At 63.7% G+C, this 17,214-nt stretch overlaps 2 protein-coding genes across 4 annotated transcripts; both read right to left on the bottom strand.

Moving 5' to 3' along the window:
* Window positions 1-1,464: 1,464 nt before the first annotated feature.
* Window positions 1,465-10,568, bottom strand: HCK (HCK proto-oncogene, Src family tyrosine kinase). Of its 2 annotated transcripts, none has more exons than XM_064167714.1 (13): window positions 10,512-10,568; window positions 9,086-9,203; window positions 8,920-8,962; window positions 8,575-8,674; window positions 8,339-8,437; window positions 8,111-8,214; window positions 7,615-7,764; window positions 7,172-7,324; window positions 6,638-6,820; window positions 6,199-6,275; window positions 3,048-3,201; window positions 2,647-2,778; window positions 1,465-1,973 (listed from the first exon to the last, which is right to left on the bottom strand). In XM_064167714.1, the coding sequence occupies exons 2-13, from the start codon at window positions 9,200-9,202 to the stop codon at window positions 1,771-1,773; spliced, it is 1,515 nt and encodes a 504-aa protein (XP_064023784.1). In that variant the 5' UTR covers window position 9,203; window positions 10,512-10,568; the 3' UTR covers window positions 1,465-1,770. The 2 variants fall into 2 exon arrangements, with proteins under 2 accessions (XP_064023784.1, XP_064023785.1); XM_064167715.1 differs by lacking the exon at window positions 10,512-10,568 and adding an exon at window positions 10,325-10,434.
* A 1,449-nt stretch (window positions 10,569-12,017) lies between these two features.
* On the bottom strand, window positions 12,018-17,086 carry CCM2L (CCM2 like scaffold protein). 2 transcript variants are annotated; one of them, XM_064167712.1, is made up of 10 exons: window positions 16,983-17,086; window positions 16,617-16,790; window positions 16,175-16,258; window positions 15,870-16,053; window positions 14,866-15,320; window positions 14,228-14,363; window positions 14,023-14,086; window positions 13,638-13,785; window positions 13,224-13,362; window positions 12,018-13,025 (listed from the first exon to the last, which is right to left on the bottom strand). In XM_064167712.1, the coding sequence occupies exons 1-10, from the start codon at window positions 17,010-17,012 to the stop codon at window positions 12,745-12,747; spliced, it is 1,695 nt and encodes a 564-aa protein (XP_064023782.1). In that variant the 5' UTR covers window positions 17,013-17,086; the 3' UTR covers window positions 12,018-12,744. The 2 variants fall into 2 exon arrangements, with proteins under 2 accessions (XP_064023782.1, XP_064023783.1); XM_064167713.1 differs by having other exon boundaries at window positions 16,623-16,790.
* Window positions 17,087-17,214: the final 128 nt, after the last annotated feature.

The raw sequence follows: 17,214 nt of genomic DNA, 5'->3' as shown, positions 1-17,214 counted from the left end.
GATGCAGGATCAGGGCAGGGTTCGTGTATGTCCCCCCCAGTCCTGGGCGCTGGTGAGCTCAGGCTGGGATCCCTCGCTCCTAGAAGGGCATTAAGAGGCAGGGGTGGGTGCACAGAAGGGTCACCGAAGCTGGAGAAGAGGGCTGGGGAGGAGGAGCGGAGGGAGCTGGAAGTGTGCTGCCTGGAGAAAAGGAGGCTGAGGGGAGACCTTTTGGCTCCCCACAGCTGCCTGAAAGGAGACTGGAGCCAAGCAGGGCTTGGTCTCCTTGCCCAAGGAACAAGTAACAGGAGGAGAGCAAACAGCCTCCGGCTGCTCCATGGGAGGTTTAGGTTGGACATCAGAAGAAACCTCTTGCTCGAAGGGTGCTCAAAGCCTGGCACAGACCAGGAGCAGTTTACTGTAAGAGGGGTCAAGGCAGTGGGAGAGGCTGCCCGGGGCAGAGGTGCAGTCCCTGTCCCCGGACACATTCCCAAAGCAGGCAGAGGAGGCACCTTGGGGCACGGTTTAGTGGACGTGCTGCTGCTGGTTGATGGTTGAAGTGGAGGATCTCGGAGCTCTCCCCCAACCTTCACGAGTCTGTGATTCTAGGAGCTGCCTTGTGAAGCACCATGTCCATAACCCTCCCTGTCTTGCACCACACACTGCCCACCTCCCCACGAGAGAGAGACTGAGGAAGGAAACCCAGGAGGGTGAGGAGAAGGACATGTTTTTGCCACAGCTGATGTTCAAAACCCAGGCTCCTGTGGTAAGGATAAGCCTAGGTGGGAATCCACTGGAATTTCCCCAATGTGGGGAGGGGAAACAGGCATATAAAAGCATTTCTCCACCCCCATCACAGCTAAAGCACCTACTTCTGCAAATCAGCCTGATAAGATCTCAGAGGAGTAGAAAAATAATCATCTGGGTTCTTTCTACTGCCTGGTGTGGGCAAGCAGCCTCCAGCTGGCACAGCCCAGAGCAGCTACCTCATGGGCACAAGGTTTGGCCCCACATTGCTTCTCAGGTGGGCAGCAGAGCCAATGGCAGCCTGGGCTGGCTCAGGAGCAGTGTGGGCAGCAGGACAAGGGAGGTTCTTCCTCCCCTGTGCTCAGCACTGCTCAGGCAACCCCTTGAGTGCTGTGTCCAGTTCTGGGCTCCTCCATTGCAGAGAGATGTTGAGGTGCTGGAAGGTGTTTGGAGAAGGGCAGCAAGGCTGGGGAGGGGCCTGGAGCAGAGCCCTGTGAGGAGAGGCTGAGGGAGCTGGGGGGGTGCAGCCTGCAGCAGAGGAGGCTCAGGGCAGAGCTCATTGCTGCCTGCAGCTGCCTGCAGGGAGGCTGTAGCCAGGTGGGGTTGGGCTCTGCTGCCAGGCAGCCAGGGACAGAAGAAGGGGACACAGCCTCAAGCTGTGCCAGGGCAGGTTGAGGCTGGATGTTAGGAGAAAGTTTTGCACAGAGAGTGATTGGCATTGGAATGGGCTGCCCAGGGAGGTGTTGAAGCCAAGCCTGGCTGGGGCACTTAGTGCCATGGTCTGGTTGGTTGGGCAGGGCTGGGTGCCAGGTTGGGCTGGATGAGCTTGGAGCTCTCTTCCAACCAGGTTGATTCTATGATTCCCTCCGTGCAGCAACTCCAGAAGGGGTTGGTCTGAGCATGGCTTCCTCCTGCTCCTGCTTCCAGCCTGGCAGCACCAGAAGTGCTGCAGTTTTGGGCCAGGCTGGCAGAGGAAGGCTGAGCAGGACGGGGAAGAGCAGGATGCCCAGCGAGGCGCCCGCTGGCTTCACCGAGCTCCCTGCCTTACAGCTGCTGCTGGTACTGGCTCTCTGTAGCGGTGAAGAAGTCCTCCAGAATGCTCTGAGTGGACTCAAAAGTAGGACGTTCCTCTGGTTTGGCTTTCCAGCAGCTCAGCATGATGCCATAGAGCTCCTCGGGGCAGCTCTCCGTGCGGGGCATGCGGTACCCACGCTCCAGCGCCTTGATCACCTCCGCGCTCGACATCCCTGGAGCAGCCGGGCAGGACAGGGAACATTCCCTGGGTTAGCCTTGGTGTATTTAAAGGCAAAGCACACACACAGCCACCCCCAACCTAAGCCACCCTCCAGGTCAGGTCACTGGAGAGAAGAAGGACAGTGAAGAGGAGGTGGGAATCATAGAACGGGTTAGGTTGGAAGGGAGCTCAAAGCTCAGCCAGTCCCAACCTCCCTGTGCCATAGGCAGGGACACCTGCCACTGGAACAGGCTTCATCCCACCTGGTCCTGAACACCTCCAGGGAGGTTGTGGAGCACAGAAGCACAGAATGTGATCTTTGATCACATTCTGTGCTTCTGTGCTCCACAACCTCCCTGGGCAACCTGTGCCAGTGTCTCACCACCCTCACTCTCTGTGCTCCACAACCTCCCTGGGCAACCTGTGCCAGCATCTCACCACCCTCACTGCAAAGAACTCCTGACATCCACTTTCAGTCTCCCCTCTGCCACTTTAAACCCATTCCTCCTCCTCCTGTCATTACAAGACCCTCCTCAGCCCTTCTCTAGCCCACTTCTGGAAGGCTGCTCCTGGTCAGGGAAATAGAATGGTTTGGGTTGGAAGTGACCTCCAAAGAAGATGCCTTGGCCTGGAAGGTGGAAGATGCCCTTTGGAGCCAGGTCAGAGGAGGCATTTCACCTCTTTACCTGGGTATGGGATGCGTCCATAGGTGATGATCTCGGTCAGGAGGATCCCAAAGGACCAGACATCTGATTTGATAGTGAATGATCCATAGTTGATGGCTTCTGGTGCTGTCCATTTAATGGGAAATTTGGCCCCTGGACGAGGAGATGTGATGAGAAATGAGAGCTCCAAGCCACCAGCTGAGCTGTGGGTGGTGTGTGTCAGGGAACAAGAAACGAGCAAACAGAAGAGGAAGACCTGAAGTGATGCGAATGAGGGCAGCTTCCCTCATCTGCCTGTTCCCACGTCACTGCCATCACACTCACACGTTGAGAAGTGGCTCTAAGGGGTCCCCACAACCTTTCACCATCCCAGAAAGCATCCAGATGCCCCTCTCCATCCCCCCCCCCAAGCAGCCTCCCACCTTCCCGGGCCGTGTACTCGTCGTCCTCAATGAGTCGAGCCAGTCCAAAGTCTGCCACCTTGCAGACCAGGGTTGCTGCCACCAGGATGTTGGCAGCCCTCAGGTCTCTGTGGATGTAGTTCCTCTTCTCGAGAAAAGCCATTCCTTCTGCAACCTGCACGGAGGGCAGAGGCAGGCCTGCAGGGAGCCTTGCCAACGAGGCAGCTCCCCCCCCTCTGCTCTGCCCTCATCGAGTACAGTCTAGACTGCTGTGTCCAGTTCTGGGCTCAAGAGGGACAAGGGACTACTGGAGAGAGTCCAGTGGAGGCGATGAGGATGATGAAGGGACTGCAATATCTGTCTGAGGGACAAAGGCTGAGAGCCCCGGGACTGTTGAGCCTGGAGAAGAGCAGCCCCAGAGGAGATCTGCTCAGTGCTTAGCAAGAGATAAGGAGCTGTAGGGGGCAAGAGGCTGGGGCCAGACTCTTGTCAGTGGTGCTCAGTGCCAGGACAAGGGACAATGGGCACAAACTGGATGCCAGCAGCTCCTTGGAGCCGAGGCAGGAGGGTTGCAGTTTGCAGCCCCTTGCAGCCCAGGCAGGAGGGATGCAGGGGGCAGAGAGCAGCCCCTCACAGCCGAGGCAGGAGGGATGCAGGGAGCAGGGAGCAGAGAGCAGCCCCTCGCAGCCCAGGCAGGAGGGATGCAGGGGGCAGAGAGCAGCCCCTCGCAGCCCAGGCAGGAGGGATGCAGGGGGCAGAGAGCAGCCCCTCACAGCCGAGGCAGGAGGGATGCAGGGAGCAGGGAGCAGAGAGCAGCCCCTCGCAGCCCAGGCAGGAGGGATGCAGGGGGCAGAGAGCAGCCCCTCGCAGCCCAGGCAGGAGGGATGCAGGGGGCAGAGAGCAGCCCCTCACAGCTCAGGCAGGAGGGATGCAGGGGGCAGAGAGCAGCCCCTCACAGCCCAGGCAGGAGGGATGCAGGGGGCAGAGAGCAGCCCCTCACAGCCCAGGCAGGAGGGATGCAGGGGGCAGAGAGCAGCCCCTCACAGCCCGGGCAGGAGGGATGCAGGGAGCAGGTTGCAGCCCCTCGCAGCCGAGGCAGGAGGGATGCAGGGAGCAGGTTGCAGCCCCTCGCAGCCCAGGCAGGGGGTGAGCAGGAGGCAGCTCGCAGGGAGCAGATGGTGTGTGTGTGAGAGCAGCCTCAGCACAGCTGGAGCAAGCAGCAAGTGGCCTGGGCTAACCCCCCAGGGGCTGGGCTCCATCCTGGGTTTCCTGCTGCTCACAGATCTCTCTGAACTGCTCCCTACCGAGCTTGGCTCAAAGGGACCCTGGGCTTGGCCAGTATCTGGGGACAGTGTAGAAGCAGCAGGGGCAAGGCAGTGGCTGCACACCTGAAGCTAAGCTGTGCCTCAGCACACTCTGCTTGGCTCACATCCACTCCTGACAATCACAGAGTTGTTTGGGTTGGAGAAGGCCTCTGAGAGCACCCAGGCCAAGCAGCAACCCAGCACCACCGTGGCCACCCAACCATGGCCCCAAGTGCCATGGGCACACCTTTCTTGCACACCTCTAGGGATGGGCACTCCACCACCTCCCCGGGCAGCCTGTGCCAATCCCTGACCACTTTTGCAGCAAAGAAATTTTTCCTCATCTCCAACCTCATCCTCCCCTGAGCCACAATTTCAGGCCATTTGCTCTCCTTCTGTCACCTGAGAGTAGGGATCAGAGCCCCCACCCCCACCTGGCTGCAGCATCCTTTCAGGACCTGTAGAGAGCAATGAGGCCTCCTCTCAGCCTCCTCCAGACTAACCAAGCCCAGCTCCTTCGGGTCCCCCTGTGTCTCCAGCTGCTTCACCACCAACCCCATGCCAGCTCTTTAGCAGGGAGATGACCTTCAGGAACCCTGCCATGGGCATTGCTGTGGGGCACCACCAGCTGCCAGGCTCACACCTAGGAACTGCCCAGCAAAACCTCCCACCAGATGTCACAAAGCAGTGCTGCAGGTTCCCTGTTAGGCCCTCGAGGCTCAGAGCTTTGGAGGGGTTCTGCCACCCAGGGGTGCCACAGCTGGTGCCAGGTGGCTGTGAGGGGTTCTGGGGGCTTCAGCAGCGTTTGCAGATGAGGCTGTGTCACACGGGAGGTGCTGTCTGCAGGGACCTGTCACAGCAGCAGCAGCATGAGAAATTGGTTTGCTTTGCCTTGGCTGCTCCCCAGGGAGCCCTGGGCTCTGGTGGGCCACACGGGCCAGAGGATCCCCAAATCTCAGCAGAGTGGGGTTGGAAGGGACCTCTGGGGATCAGCCAGTCCCATGCCCTGCTCCAGCAGGGCACCCCCAGCAGCCTGCCCAGCAGCACACTGCCCAGCTGGGCTTGGAAGCTCTGCACACAAGGAGACTCCACAGCCTCTCTGGGCAGCCTGCTCCAGGGCTCTGCACCCTCACACCAAACAAGATTCTCCTCAGGGAACCTCCTGGCTCCCAGTTTGTGCCCTCTGCCCCTTGGCCTGTCCCTGGGCACCACTGACAAGAGCCTGGCCCCATTCTCTTGCCCCTCACAGCTCCTTCAGCTCTTGCTGAGCATTGCTCAGCTCCCCTCTGGGGCTGCTCTTCTGCAGGCTCTCAGCCCCAGGGCTCTCAGCCTTTGCTCCTCACAGAGCTGCTCCAGGCCCCTCAGCAGCTTTGATGCTCAGGACCACCACAGGCATGCCCTGGAGAAGGGACTGCAAACGTGAGCAGCAAGCACAAGCTCTGACCTGAGCCACTGACCCCCACGAAGCACAGTGGCACCAGGGGCTGCAGCTCTGGGACAGAACCATGGTGACCCTTGCAGGGCACAGAGTTCCCAGCCTGGCTAACCCCCCCATGCCCCTCCCCAGGCTCTCTGCAGCTCCAGCAGGGCACTGCCTGGGCACAGCCCAGCAGGCTGCATGCCACTGATAAGAGGCAGATGAGGAAGCCACCACTTCTCCTTCCACATGGTGCTGTGTGGGACGGGCTGGTGAGCAGGCACAAGGACAATGCCACAGGGAGCCTGGCTCCTTCCCAGCCTCTCCATCACTCCTAGTTCAAACCAGGCTCCTGACTGGCACTCCCAGGTTAGTTCCTGGGCTACTCAATCCCCTCACTCACCCTTCCTGGGGTCAAGGGGCAGCTGGGGGAGGCAGGGTCCTTCCTCACCTGGGCAGAGAAGTCGATCAGCCTCGGGAGTGGCTGCTTGCTCCCTTCACTGCTCTTGAGGAAATCCAGCAAACTCCCTGTGGGCAAGGAACGGTGCCAGGGCTGAGCCTGTGCCCACCCGCGGGCTGGCACAGGCTCCTGGGGAGCTGAACATCACCCAGGAGGGATGAAACACCCTTGACACCCCACACCCACCCCCGCTCATGGGCAGAGAGGGGCTGCTGTGGGATCTCTGCTGCCTGTCCCCAGCACCCTGCCTAAGTGGCAGGAGCCAACCCAGCTGCCAGCATCCCAGTGGCAGACGCAGAGCCCACATCTGAGCCCAGGGCTGCAGGAGGAGCTGATGCTGCCTCGTCCCCCGGGCACCCGGGTGCCACCAGCTGTCCTTGCCCAGCAGCAGCAGCAGCAGCAGCAGCAGCAGCAGCAGCAGCAGCGGCACCTTTCTCCATGAACTCGGTGATGATGTAGATGGGCTCCTCCTTGGTGACCACCGCGTGCAGCCTCACCAGCTTGTCGTGCTGCAGCAGCTTCATCAGGTTTGCCTCCTCCAGGAAGGCAGCCACGGACATGCTGCCAGGCTTCATCGTCTTCACTGCCACCTTGGTGTGCTTGTTGTAGGTAGCTGTGGGGGAGGCAGCGCAGAGCATCGGCAGCCTGTCCAGTGCCCAGGCGCTGGCGGCACCGGGCTCTGGAGCTGGAGCACCCAGGGCTGCAGATGGAGCTGTTGCCTGAGAGCTGGAGACCAAGCCCAGCCCTCAGCAGCGCTGACATTAAGGCCAGAGTCACCTCCACCTCATGGAGTCCGAGCCAGCACTGCCAGGGCACCACTAAACCATGGCCCTCAGCACCACATCTCCAAGCTTTTGAATCCTTCCCTGTGCTCCTCTCCCACAGGCCACTTCCTCCACCTCCCCTCCCGGCCCTCACCCTTCCTCCTTCACCTTCCTCCCAGCTGCGCTCCCTTCCCTCTCACCCATCCACACTTCTCCGAACTGCCCAGCTCCCAGCTTCCTCTCCAGCCTCAGCGATTCCCGGGGGATCTCCCAGGCGTCTTTCTCCCAGGGCTGCTGTGGTCTGGGCACGCAGCAGGGCTGGGTGAGCCTCTGGCACAGTCCATCACTCTGCCCTGCGGGCAACACGGCAGCCCTCAGCCAGCCTCTCCCACCTTCTGCGCTTCAGAGCACAGCCCACGGCAGCCTCCGCGGCCATGGGGCATGCCAGGGCACCAGCTCGCCCGGGGAGGGGGTGTCCTGGGCACCGGGGGCATCTGGGGACACTGACACCTCCAGCATGCCGTGGGGACGTGCTGGAGTCGCTGCACTTCACAGCAGCGACAGGCAGGAGCCCCTTGGCCTCTGCATGCCCCCAGCTGCTCTGCTCAGGATGGGAGGGCTGGGGGGGCACCCCGGGGCTTACCCTTGTAGTGCTGGACCAGCTCCTGCAGCGTCTGGAAGCTGCAGCGTGAGGAGATGTAGAAGCCGCCGCTGTCCAGCGCCCGGATCCTGTAGTGCTTCACGGAGCCTCCCTGCCCGTAGTCCCCGTCCCGCACCGACAGCGAGTAGCAGCCTGCCCACCGAGGGGTCAGCTGCCAGCCCCCGCACCGGGGGCATGTCCCCGCTGTGCCCAGCCGGCTGCAGAGCCACCACCCGGCAGAGCCACCCCTGGAGCCCCCACCCACCAGCGCTGCCCCCACCCCCAAGCACCAAAAGCAGCCTCAAAGGGGCACATCCCGGCCCCTGCCGGGAGCGTGCGGCGGCACCGCGGGCTGCTGCGGGGACACTCGTGGGGGACCTCCAGTGCCTGCCCCGCAGCAAAGCAGGAGGCCTCGGCTGGGGAGGCATCTCCTGAGCTGCGCTGCCAGGTGAGCGTGGGGCAGCTGCTGCCCACCCCGCGGCCCAGGCGCCCTGCAGACCTTTGGTTGTCTCACTGTCCCGGATCAGGAAGGAGCCCACGGCGTTGCCGGGGCCGAGCAGCTGCCGCTCGGCGTCCTTCCTGCTGGTGCTCCTGAAAAACCACCTGCGGCACAAGCAAAGAGCCAACGAACGCTGCCGGCGTGGGGCATCCGCCGGGGCAGGGCACGGGGCAGGCACGGCTGGGCCACCCCAGGGGGCTGGGATGTGCCACCCAGGGAGGGACTCACTCCTCCGTCTCCAGCGAGTCAGCTCGGGCAACGTAGTTGCTGGGGATGAAACCTTCACAGCCTGTCGCCAGCGACCGCGCCTGCCACCACTCCCCTGACCTGTGACAGAGGTGGCACTGGGTCAGCCTCTGGCACCTGCTGCTGGGCACTGCTGGCTCCTCCTGGGGCAAGTTCCAGACAAAACCCCCAGCAGGCTCAGGCGAGGCTCCAGGAGCCCCCAGGCTGGCAGCACTTACTCCTCCAGCACCTTCAGCCGCTCCCCTTTGCGGAAGCTCAGGTCCCCAGCGTGCCTCGCCTCGTAGTCATAGAGTGCCAGCACCACCGTGCCCGCCGGGCCTGCAGGCAGAGGGCTCTCCACACCGGGGTGCCCACCTCTGCCACAGGCGGGCAGGACGTGGGCCAGCACTCCTGCAGCGCTCAGGGTCTCCATCACGCCACGGCCCTGCCTGGCCTCCGAGGAAGCCCAGAGGTCACACCCTGCCGGACTGGCAGCATGGGCTGGGGTTGGGTAGGACCCAGCAGTGCTCCCCCTGCACACCCCCACCTTGTGCACTCACTGGCAGCCCCCACGTTGTACCTACCATCCTCAGGTGGGGACACAGCCACTCTGGGGACATTATTGTTCTGGAACAGCAGGACAGAAAGCAGAGAGTGACGTCGTGGGCAGCAGAGACTTGTACCCCGTGGGGGTGTCTCAGCCCCACGGTGGCCCAGGGGCCCCCAGCTCATCTGGCAGCTCCCACTCACCCTGCTGTTGGGGGCTGTGGGGTCCCTCACGTAGTGGCCCTGTGGGAGGTTGGGGTCAGGGTCAGTTTTTATCACCTTCTCCTGGACAGCAGTTTCCTTCGACTTCATGCAACCCATCCTGCAGCCACAGGAGGGGAAGTTGAGGCTGTTGCAACAGAGGTGAAAGCCCCACTCCAGTCCCGCCCTAGCCCCACTCCAGTCCCACTCCCAGAAGCTCCTGCCCGGCTCAGCACTAGCACAAAGTGAGTGGCAGCTGTAGGGCACCAGGGTGCCCAGCAAGGTGCAGAATGGAGAGGGAAAGAGCTCCTGGTGCAGAGAAAGAAGTCACAGGAGGCAAATTTTGGGTAGGTGGCAACAGCTGCCCCCAAAAGGCCTTTCCCAGGTGGGAATGTGGGCACTGAGCACCATGGTGGGGCAGAGCAGCTCAGCTCAGTGGGAGCCCCATCCCTGAGGGGCTCCCTGGAAGCTCAGGATTCCCCACCCAGCACCCATGGGTCACTGCCCTCCACCATGTCACCAGCTTCCCCAGCTGCTCTGTGCCAGGATGGAGCTGCCAGGAGCAGCTGTGGGCACAGGGCAAATGCAAATGCTTAACTTCTTCCAGCTCCTCGAGAAACATCAGCAGGAAAATGAGCTGTGGGAAGCAGTGGGTGCAGGGAAACCCCCCCTCAAAGGCACTTCCCATGTCCGAGGGAGACCTCAGCACAAAGAAAGGAGAAGGTGGAGGTGGTGACAGCAAAGGAGGAAGCTCAGGGCTGAGGCCCCACGATGGGCACAGCACCACTGTCCTCGCTGGGTGAGCAGCCAGACACCAGCTGCACCCACTTGGCCCTTGAGGGACATCACTGTGACCTCCCAGCCACCCTGCAGTCACTCATGCCAAAGCCTGGGCTGGTGCCGGTCCCCAGAGCAGAGCAGGAGCAGCCCTGGGCAGTTTGTCCTTCCCAATGCTCCAGGCTCAGAGTCAGGCACCGAGAGCACAGTCGGGAGGAGCCGTTCCTGGGGCACCCCACTCTGGAGAGCATTGTCCCGCAGGAGCGTGGCTGCCTGCGTCCCCCTCCCTTCACTGTCCCCTCCCTTCTCTGCCCTGTCCCACTGCCCCTGCTCTGCCCTCCGCTGCCAAAGCAGGTGGTGGCGGCAGGTGCCCGACAGCCCCAGCAACGCCACCGCCAGCGATGACCTCCCCGGGACTGCACCCTGCACTCTCGGGACCCCCACGGCATCACGTCCCCGGGATACCCGGGAGCCGCCGCACCAAGAAGGGTCGGGCTGAGGCCAAACCGGGCCGGCAGAGACCGGCCGAGGCAGCAGCGGCTGTCCCGGGGCAGGAACGGGCCGACCGAGCTCGCCGGGACAGGCACCGGAGCTCCTCCCGTCCGGCCCCGCCACTCTCGGGGCTCCTCGCCCGGCGCGGCTCCGCTCTTACCTTCGCCGCCGTCCCGAGGCGCGTCCCGGCCGCGGAAGCGAGGCTGCTCCCGTCGCTGTGCTCAGCGCGGCTGCACTCCGCCGCCCCGCCCTGCCCCTCCCGGTAAACCCCCGCCACGCTCCGGTAAGGCCCCGCCCCCCACTACCGGACCCGCTCCGACCCCGCCGACGCTGCCCGACTGGGTGCCTACGGCCGAGCTCTCCTGGTACCGGAATGGGAGCGGGAATTCCTATCACTCACCGAGCAGGACCCTCCCGGTCCCACCGGGACCCCCAAGCTTCCGAGGCCCCCGGTGCCCTCTCAGGGACACTCGCGGGCACCTTCTCGATGGGTGCCAGAGCTCCGCACCCCCCAGAACCCTGGGAGGACGACGACTGTAGGGATTTGGGGTCCAGCACCCCAAGGTGGCCCCCAGACCGGCTCCTCTGGAGGGCAGTGAGGGGCATGGGGTGAGCCTGGGCTGGCCACGGCATGAGCCTGGCTCTGTGCCTCCGGGGAGGGGAAAAGAACCCCCATGGGTGGTGCAGGGCACGGGGGGGGGGGGGGGGGGGGGTGCAGGGCACGGGGGCATGCAGGAGAGGTGGGGGTGCAGGACATGGGAGGGTGTGTCCCCCCCTTGAAGAGGCCTTGGGGGTCCATGGGCTTTGCTGTGTCTCTCCTGGTCCTCGGTGCCCCTGTGCCAAACGTGTGCCCCGCCCTGCCCCAGCCCCTCCCTGCTCCACCCACCCTTTGCTTTGCTTCACTCAGAGCCACTTCTGAAGCTGGGGACAGCAAAAGGACCTGTGGCTCCTCCGTGACACCGGCCGTCGTGGGTGGCTCAGGAGTGGCTCAGGAAGTGGTGAGCACCTCTGGCAGCATTTGCATATGCAAATTTGTGTGAAACAAAATTAATTGTCGCAGGTAGCCCCCAGCACCTGCAGAGCCAGGCATGGGCATGGCCCCCACCGAGGGACAGGGGCTGGGGGACATCAGCCAGGAACCACTGGGGCAGGGGACAGGAGCTGGGGGACATTGGTCAGAGGACAGCGTTTGGATGACACTGGCCAGTGGCCATCATCATGGGACACCAGCCAAGGGACACTGGCCAGAGGACAGCTGCTGGAGGCCATCAGCCAGGGGATGCTGGCCATGGGAGGTCAGATGGGGAGCAGTGGTGGGGGCCATAAGCTGAGAGCTGCAGGAACATCCCTCATGAGAACAGAGGACTTCTGACAGTGTCTGAGTGTCCCCCAGCCCTCACTCTCCAAACCAGTACCCCCTTGCTGGCCTCCCCCCTTCTGCAGTGCTCTGAGCTCTCTGGGGTCCCACACTGCCAAGAGCATCACTCGAGGCCAGCCTGGCACGGCCAGGGTCTCCCTGAAGCTGGAGTGTGGCACTGGGGTGGACAGGGTGCACAGTGTGTGTGGCAGGACTGTGAGCAGCTTCCCCACCCCAACATGCCCACCCCGTGCCAGCAGCCCTCCCACCTTGGCACCTCCTTTCCCCAGGACAGAATCTGCTCCGCTCCCAGCACTGGCATTTAATTGTGACCTGCAGAACTCCAGCCCGTGGCATTGCTAGCTGGGGGTGTCCTCCCAGCCCTGGCTACCCTGTGGTGCCATCAGTCCTGCTGAGAGCTGCCAGGGCAGTGCAGAGCCCCTGTCCCCTCCTATGGTGACAAAGGAGGGGACAATATCCCCATTTCCAGGCACTGGGGGACAGCTGGGCATCTGGTGAGTCTGAGCTTGGAGGTGCCCACCATGACACTGAGTTGATGGAGCATGTCCAAAGCTGGGGAAGGTCTGGAGAAGAGGGCTGGTGAGGAGCAGCTGAGGGACCTGGGGTTGTGCAGTCCAGAGAAGAGGTTGAGGGGAGGCCTCATGGCTCTCTACAGCTCCCTGAGAGGAGGCTGGAGCCAGGTAGGGGTTGGGCTCTGCTCCCTGGTATCAGGTGAGAGGAGAGGAAATGGCCTCATGTTGCCCCAGGGGAGGTTTGGGATGGAGATGAGGAAAGATTTCTTTGGCTCAAGAGTGGTCTGGGACTGGCAGAGGCTGCCCGGGGAGGCGGTGGAGTGCCCATCCCCGGAGGTGCTCGACAAAGGTGTGGCCATGGCACCTGGGGACAAGGTTTGATGGCCACGGTGGTGTTCGACTGCTGCTTGGCCTGAGTGACCTCAGAAGCCTTTTCCAGCCCAAACAACTCCCTGATTCTACATTGGCGAGCAGCGAGGGGACCGCTGGGCTTCTGAGCTCCCTCACAGGTAGTTGTCCTCTTCCTCCTCCTCCTCCTCTTCTTCGTCCCTCGCCAGCGCCTCGATGTCGTGGGTGATGTCGGTGATGATGCGGTTGAAGGACTCCGCCTCGGACCGCAGGGAGCCGCTGTCGTAGCTGCGCACGGCCGAGGCCGAGGTGTTGCTCATGCTGCGCTTGATGCGGCCGAAGCTGTCGGTCAGGATCCCTCCTTCCCGGATGCCAATGCTCTCCAGGAAGGTCTCGAAGTACCCGATGTCTTGGTCGGGGATGAAGGGCCTCATCCCTGCCGTGGGCACCGCCACCCGCGGGGTCATCCTGCTGCAGCGGGCAGCGCTGCCAGCCCCTCCGGCCGCTTCCGCGGGGGCTCAGCTCATCCTGCTTCCAGCAAGCTGTGCAGCCTCAGCACCCCCTGGCAGCAGTAGCCCGTGCCCAGGGGGAGGCGGCGGCACAGGGTGGGCAGTGTGGGAGCCCAGACACTCACCCAGCAGGAGGAACTTCCTGCGGTCCCCGTAGAGGCGCAGCAGCTCCCTGCAGTAGTCCTGCACCGGCGTGCCCAGGCGGTACTCACGCAGCAGGAGGGCGAACTGCTGGATCTCCTGCGGCGACAGCTTGTTGCGGAGCTGCGGCGGCACGGAGGCGGCTCAGGGTTGGGGACTTCGGTGGCACGCAGCCCCATCCCTCCTCTCTGTGCCCTACCAGCTGTTGGGGAACTCAGACCTGCCCGCTGCCCCCACCCTTCACATCCACTGGCACAGAGAGCCCATTGCCATACCTGCACTGTCATCATGCCCACCGTCACCATGGGCACACCCTACCCGTGCCTGTATCATCCCCATGCCTGCACCAACACCATGCCCACACCATCCCCATGTCCACAGCATCCCCATGCCCTCACCGTCACCATGTATTCCTGCAGCTGCTCCAGCCCTGTGCCACTCTGGTCACTGCCACTGCAGGCAGTGGCCAGGCTGTGGTGGGACCGGTGGAAGGAGGGCGAGGAGGTGCCACTGTAATAAGCCTCGAAGGTCTCATGGGAACCATTGCTGCAGGAAGATGAGGGTCAGCTTGTGCTGGCACCCCCTTGTGCCCAGCTGGCCTCTACCACCACACAGCACACACCATCAGGCAAGACTGGGGCATCTCTGTGGCAGGAGTGGGCACCCACTTGGAAGCAGGGGCACCTACCTCAGTGCTATGGCATCTACACTGAGACAAGGGCACCCATACCAGTGCAGGGGCATACACTCAGGTGAAGGGCAGCCTGAGGGACCCACACTCACAAGGAGCTGCAGCAGCTGAAGTCAGCATCGTAGCCATAGGTCCCATCTGTGCGGCAGCTGTCACCTGGGGAGGGAGGGCTGAGGTCTCCCAGTGGGGCCAAATCTCTGCCACGGTACCTGATGCCCACACTGTGCCTGCACACTCCTGCCTGGCAGCCCCGTGCCACCCCACTTGGTGTCCTCAGGCCTGTCCCTGGCTACTCACTCCTGCTGGAGAGCCAGGGCCGGGTGGGTGTGGAGGTGTAGTGGTACCCAGCCCGGTCCACGCACTCGATGCTCTGGTCCCCGTAGATGATCTGGAAGACCTGGCAGATGAGGGCACAGGACTCCTCACCGGCGTCCTGCGGAGGGAAGCAGGGAGCGTGGGCTGCTTGCTGCTCGGTGGCCATGTGCAGGCGGCAGGGAGCATCAGAGAACGGTTTTGGTTGGACCAGACCTTTAAGCTCCTCCAGCCCAGCCCTTCTCTAGCTCTGCCGAGGTGCTGAGCCATGGCCCTCAGCACCGCATCTCCACGGCTTTGAAACACTTCCAGGGATGGGGATTCAACCTCTTCCCTGGGCAGCCTGTGCCAGGCTTTGGCAACCCTGTCCAACCTAAACCTCCCCTGGGGCAACCTGAGGCCATTTCCTCTTGTCCTGTCAGTTGTTCCTTGGGAGAAGAGCCCAACCCCCCCCTGGCTCCAGCCTCCTTTCAGGGAGCTGTAGAGAGCCTCGAGTCTCCCCTCAGCCTCCTTCTCCCCAGGCAGAACAACCCCAGGTGCCACAACTGCTCCTCATGGCCCTTCTCTGAACCCTCTCAAGCACCCACATGCCAGCAGGCGGGCACATGCCCACGTCCACTCACCCTGTTGGGCACGGCAAGGATGATGAGGTTGGAGTAGGCGTCAGGACAAGGCTCCTGGGGGTCCAGAGGGTTGCCGCCAGCGTGCCGCCGCTCCCAGCTGCCGAAGCCGGTGCCACGCTCCCAGCTGCCCCCCGCGGTGCCAGCTCTCCTCCGCTCCCAGCTGCCGCCGCAGGGCTGCCGCCGCTCCCAGCTGCCCGAGGGTCGCCCGCGCTGCCTCCTCTCCCAGCTGCCCCCCCGACGCCGCTCCAGGCTGCCGCCCTGCCGGGCCTCCTGCCCGCCCCGTGCCACCCTCCAGTCCAGGCTGCAGATGGTGTGGCGCCGCTCCATGGGGCCCCCCAGCCGCCCGCCCTCCGGCCACGACCCCCCCGGGCGCTTCTTGTCGGGGAAGGCCTCTGGCAGGCCAAACGGAGCCATCTCGGGGTGCGCTCCGGCGGGCACGGGGTCCACTCCCAGGCCTGGGACAGCGACAAGAGACCGGGCATCAGCCTGGCACCCAGCGCCCACCCTGGCTGCCCACCGGCGGGATGGGCGAGGGTGGGGTGGGGATGGGGGAGCCCCAGTGGGTTGGGCAGGGCGGCGCTGGGGCAGGGGGATTAGGGACAGTGGGGCAGGGGATTAGGAACCTGCTCCATGTGCAGATGGAGCCCAGGCTGGTGCAGGTCCCGCCCCAGAGACCCTGCCTGCGGCTGGCAGCTGAGCCCTGGTTTGCTGATCAAAGCACCAGAGCCCAGCTCCCCCCAGGGAATCCACGGGGGGTGGGGGGAACGGGCACGGGGATCACCTTCCGGCCCCTCTTCTGCTGCCATTAAAGGCAATTTGGGCTGGGAACACAGCTGGGACCTGCCTCGGGCTGCCCTCCAGCCCTGGAAGCGACACCAGCTTCTCTGCCCAGCCCTTGCTGCCACCCCAGCTGCCACCCAGCATTTCCCCCCAGCGCTCCTCGGGCTCCAGCCCCTCATGCCCCGAGGCCACCAGGTGCTATGGGCCCGGCTGGGTGCCCACACCGGTTTTGAGGATGAGGAGGTGCAGGGCATCGTCGCGCAGGTAGGAGGCGGCGGCGATCTCGTGGGTGGGGATGCGCAGGATCAGCTCCTCGTTGTCGCGCCAGGTGAGCAGCAGGCAGCGGGCAGAGAGGCTGAGGATGCTGTCCTGCTCCGGCGTCGTCTGCAGCGGCAGCTCCTTCAGCTGCTGCAGGGACGCAGAGTCTGTGCCAGGCACTTTGGGGCACCCAGGAGCGTGCAGCCACAGCTGGCGACCACCCTCAGGCCAGCACCCTGAAGGCACCTCGGAGCGTGGGGACTGCTCTTACCCTGGCTGTGTCCAGCAGCTGCAGCACCTCATCCCGGCTGGAGGGGTTCAGGGAGGATGTCACCCATGTCAGGTGGCCTAAAAACTGAGAGGCCACAAAGCCCAGGGGGGCTGGGAGGGGCTGGGGCTTTTGGCCTCCCCATCCCATGGCCGAAGGCATCCCCTGGAGCACCCACGGCCCCAAGGGCAGGGTGCACCTCCCTGGGGTGTGTAGAGAGACCCTGCAATGGGGGCTGTCCCTACACCCCCAGCCCTCTGTCCTTGCACTGAGGGTGGTCTCTGCACCCGCAGCCCACCAGCTCCAAGCGCCAGCCTTGGAAAGGAGGGCACCAGGACCCTCCTGGCCTCTGTGGCTGGTGGCTCTCAGCATGGTGTAGTGGCTCCATATCCCCCTCCCCATGCCAGGCAGGGACCTTGGGCACCGCTGAGGAGCCTTCCTTCACCTTTACCTTCACCTCCTTCTCCACGTAGTCGTGCAGCAGAATCTGGGGGTCGATCAGGTAGTCGGGGGGGTAGAGGGGCACGGAGTGCAGCGGGCGCCGGTAGGTGCTGCTGCGGGCGGCCGGGCGCCGTGCCGCCTTGGGGAACACCAGGCGCTTGATGGGCGACACGAAGCCCTGGCGGCGACAGCGGGCACGGGAACGCCTCAGCGCCGGGCACCTCTCTGCTTCCCGACCCCGACTTGGCACTAGCTGCCGGGGGAGGGGAGCTGGAGGGGATGTGGGGTCCCCCACGCTGGTGTCTTCCTGCGGCTCGCCCACTCCCACCTTCCCGCCAGCTCCCCGGGACACCAGCCCAGCCCCACGCACCTTCTTTCCCTTCTTGGCCTCGTCCTCCATGGCGGTGCCTCCCAGTACAGCTGCCTCCCAGTACAGCTGCCTCCCAGTACGGCCACCCCCACCAACCCGCTCGGCGCCTCGACCTTTTCCTGTGTCGGAAACTCCACCAGGATGTGAGTTCCTGCCCCTCCTGGGGGTGCTGGAGCTGGGCTCAGACGGACTGGATTAGTGCTGGGCTGGAGCTTGGGCTCAGACAGGGCTG

The sequence above is a fragment of the Pogoniulus pusillus genome, chromosome 29 (genome assembly GCF_015220805.1).
Source record: "Pogoniulus pusillus isolate bPogPus1 chromosome 29, bPogPus1.pri, whole genome shotgun sequence".
Lineage (NCBI taxonomy): Eukaryota > Metazoa > Chordata > Aves > Piciformes > Lybiidae > Pogoniulus > Pogoniulus pusillus.
This window is presented reverse-complemented; position numbering and strand designations above follow the sequence as displayed.

Coding starts and splice junctions, on each gene's coding strand:
- HCK (XM_064167714.1), bottom strand. CDS start 9,202: ATGGGTTGCATGAAGTCGAAGGAAACTGCTGTCCAGGAGAAGGTGATA. Junction 7,765..8,110: donor GGACAGTGAGACAACCAAAG/GTCTGCAGGGCG, acceptor CTCGGTGGGCAG/GCTGCTACTCGCTGTCGGTG. Junction 2,779..3,047: donor CGAGTACACGGCCCGGGAAG/GTGGGAGGCTGC, acceptor CTCCTCGTCCAG/GGGCCAAATTTCCCATTAAA.
- CCM2L (XM_064167712.1), bottom strand. CDS start 17,012: ATGGAGGACGAGGCCAAGAAGGGAAAGAAG. Junction 16,259..16,616: donor AGAAGGAGGTGAAGGTAAAG/GTGAAGGAAGGC, acceptor GTGGCCTCTCAG/TTTTTAGGCCACCTGACATG. Junction 13,026..13,223: donor CAGGAAGTTCCTCCTGCTGG/GTGAGTGTCTGG, acceptor TGCCCACGGCAG/GGATGAGGCCCTTCATCCCC.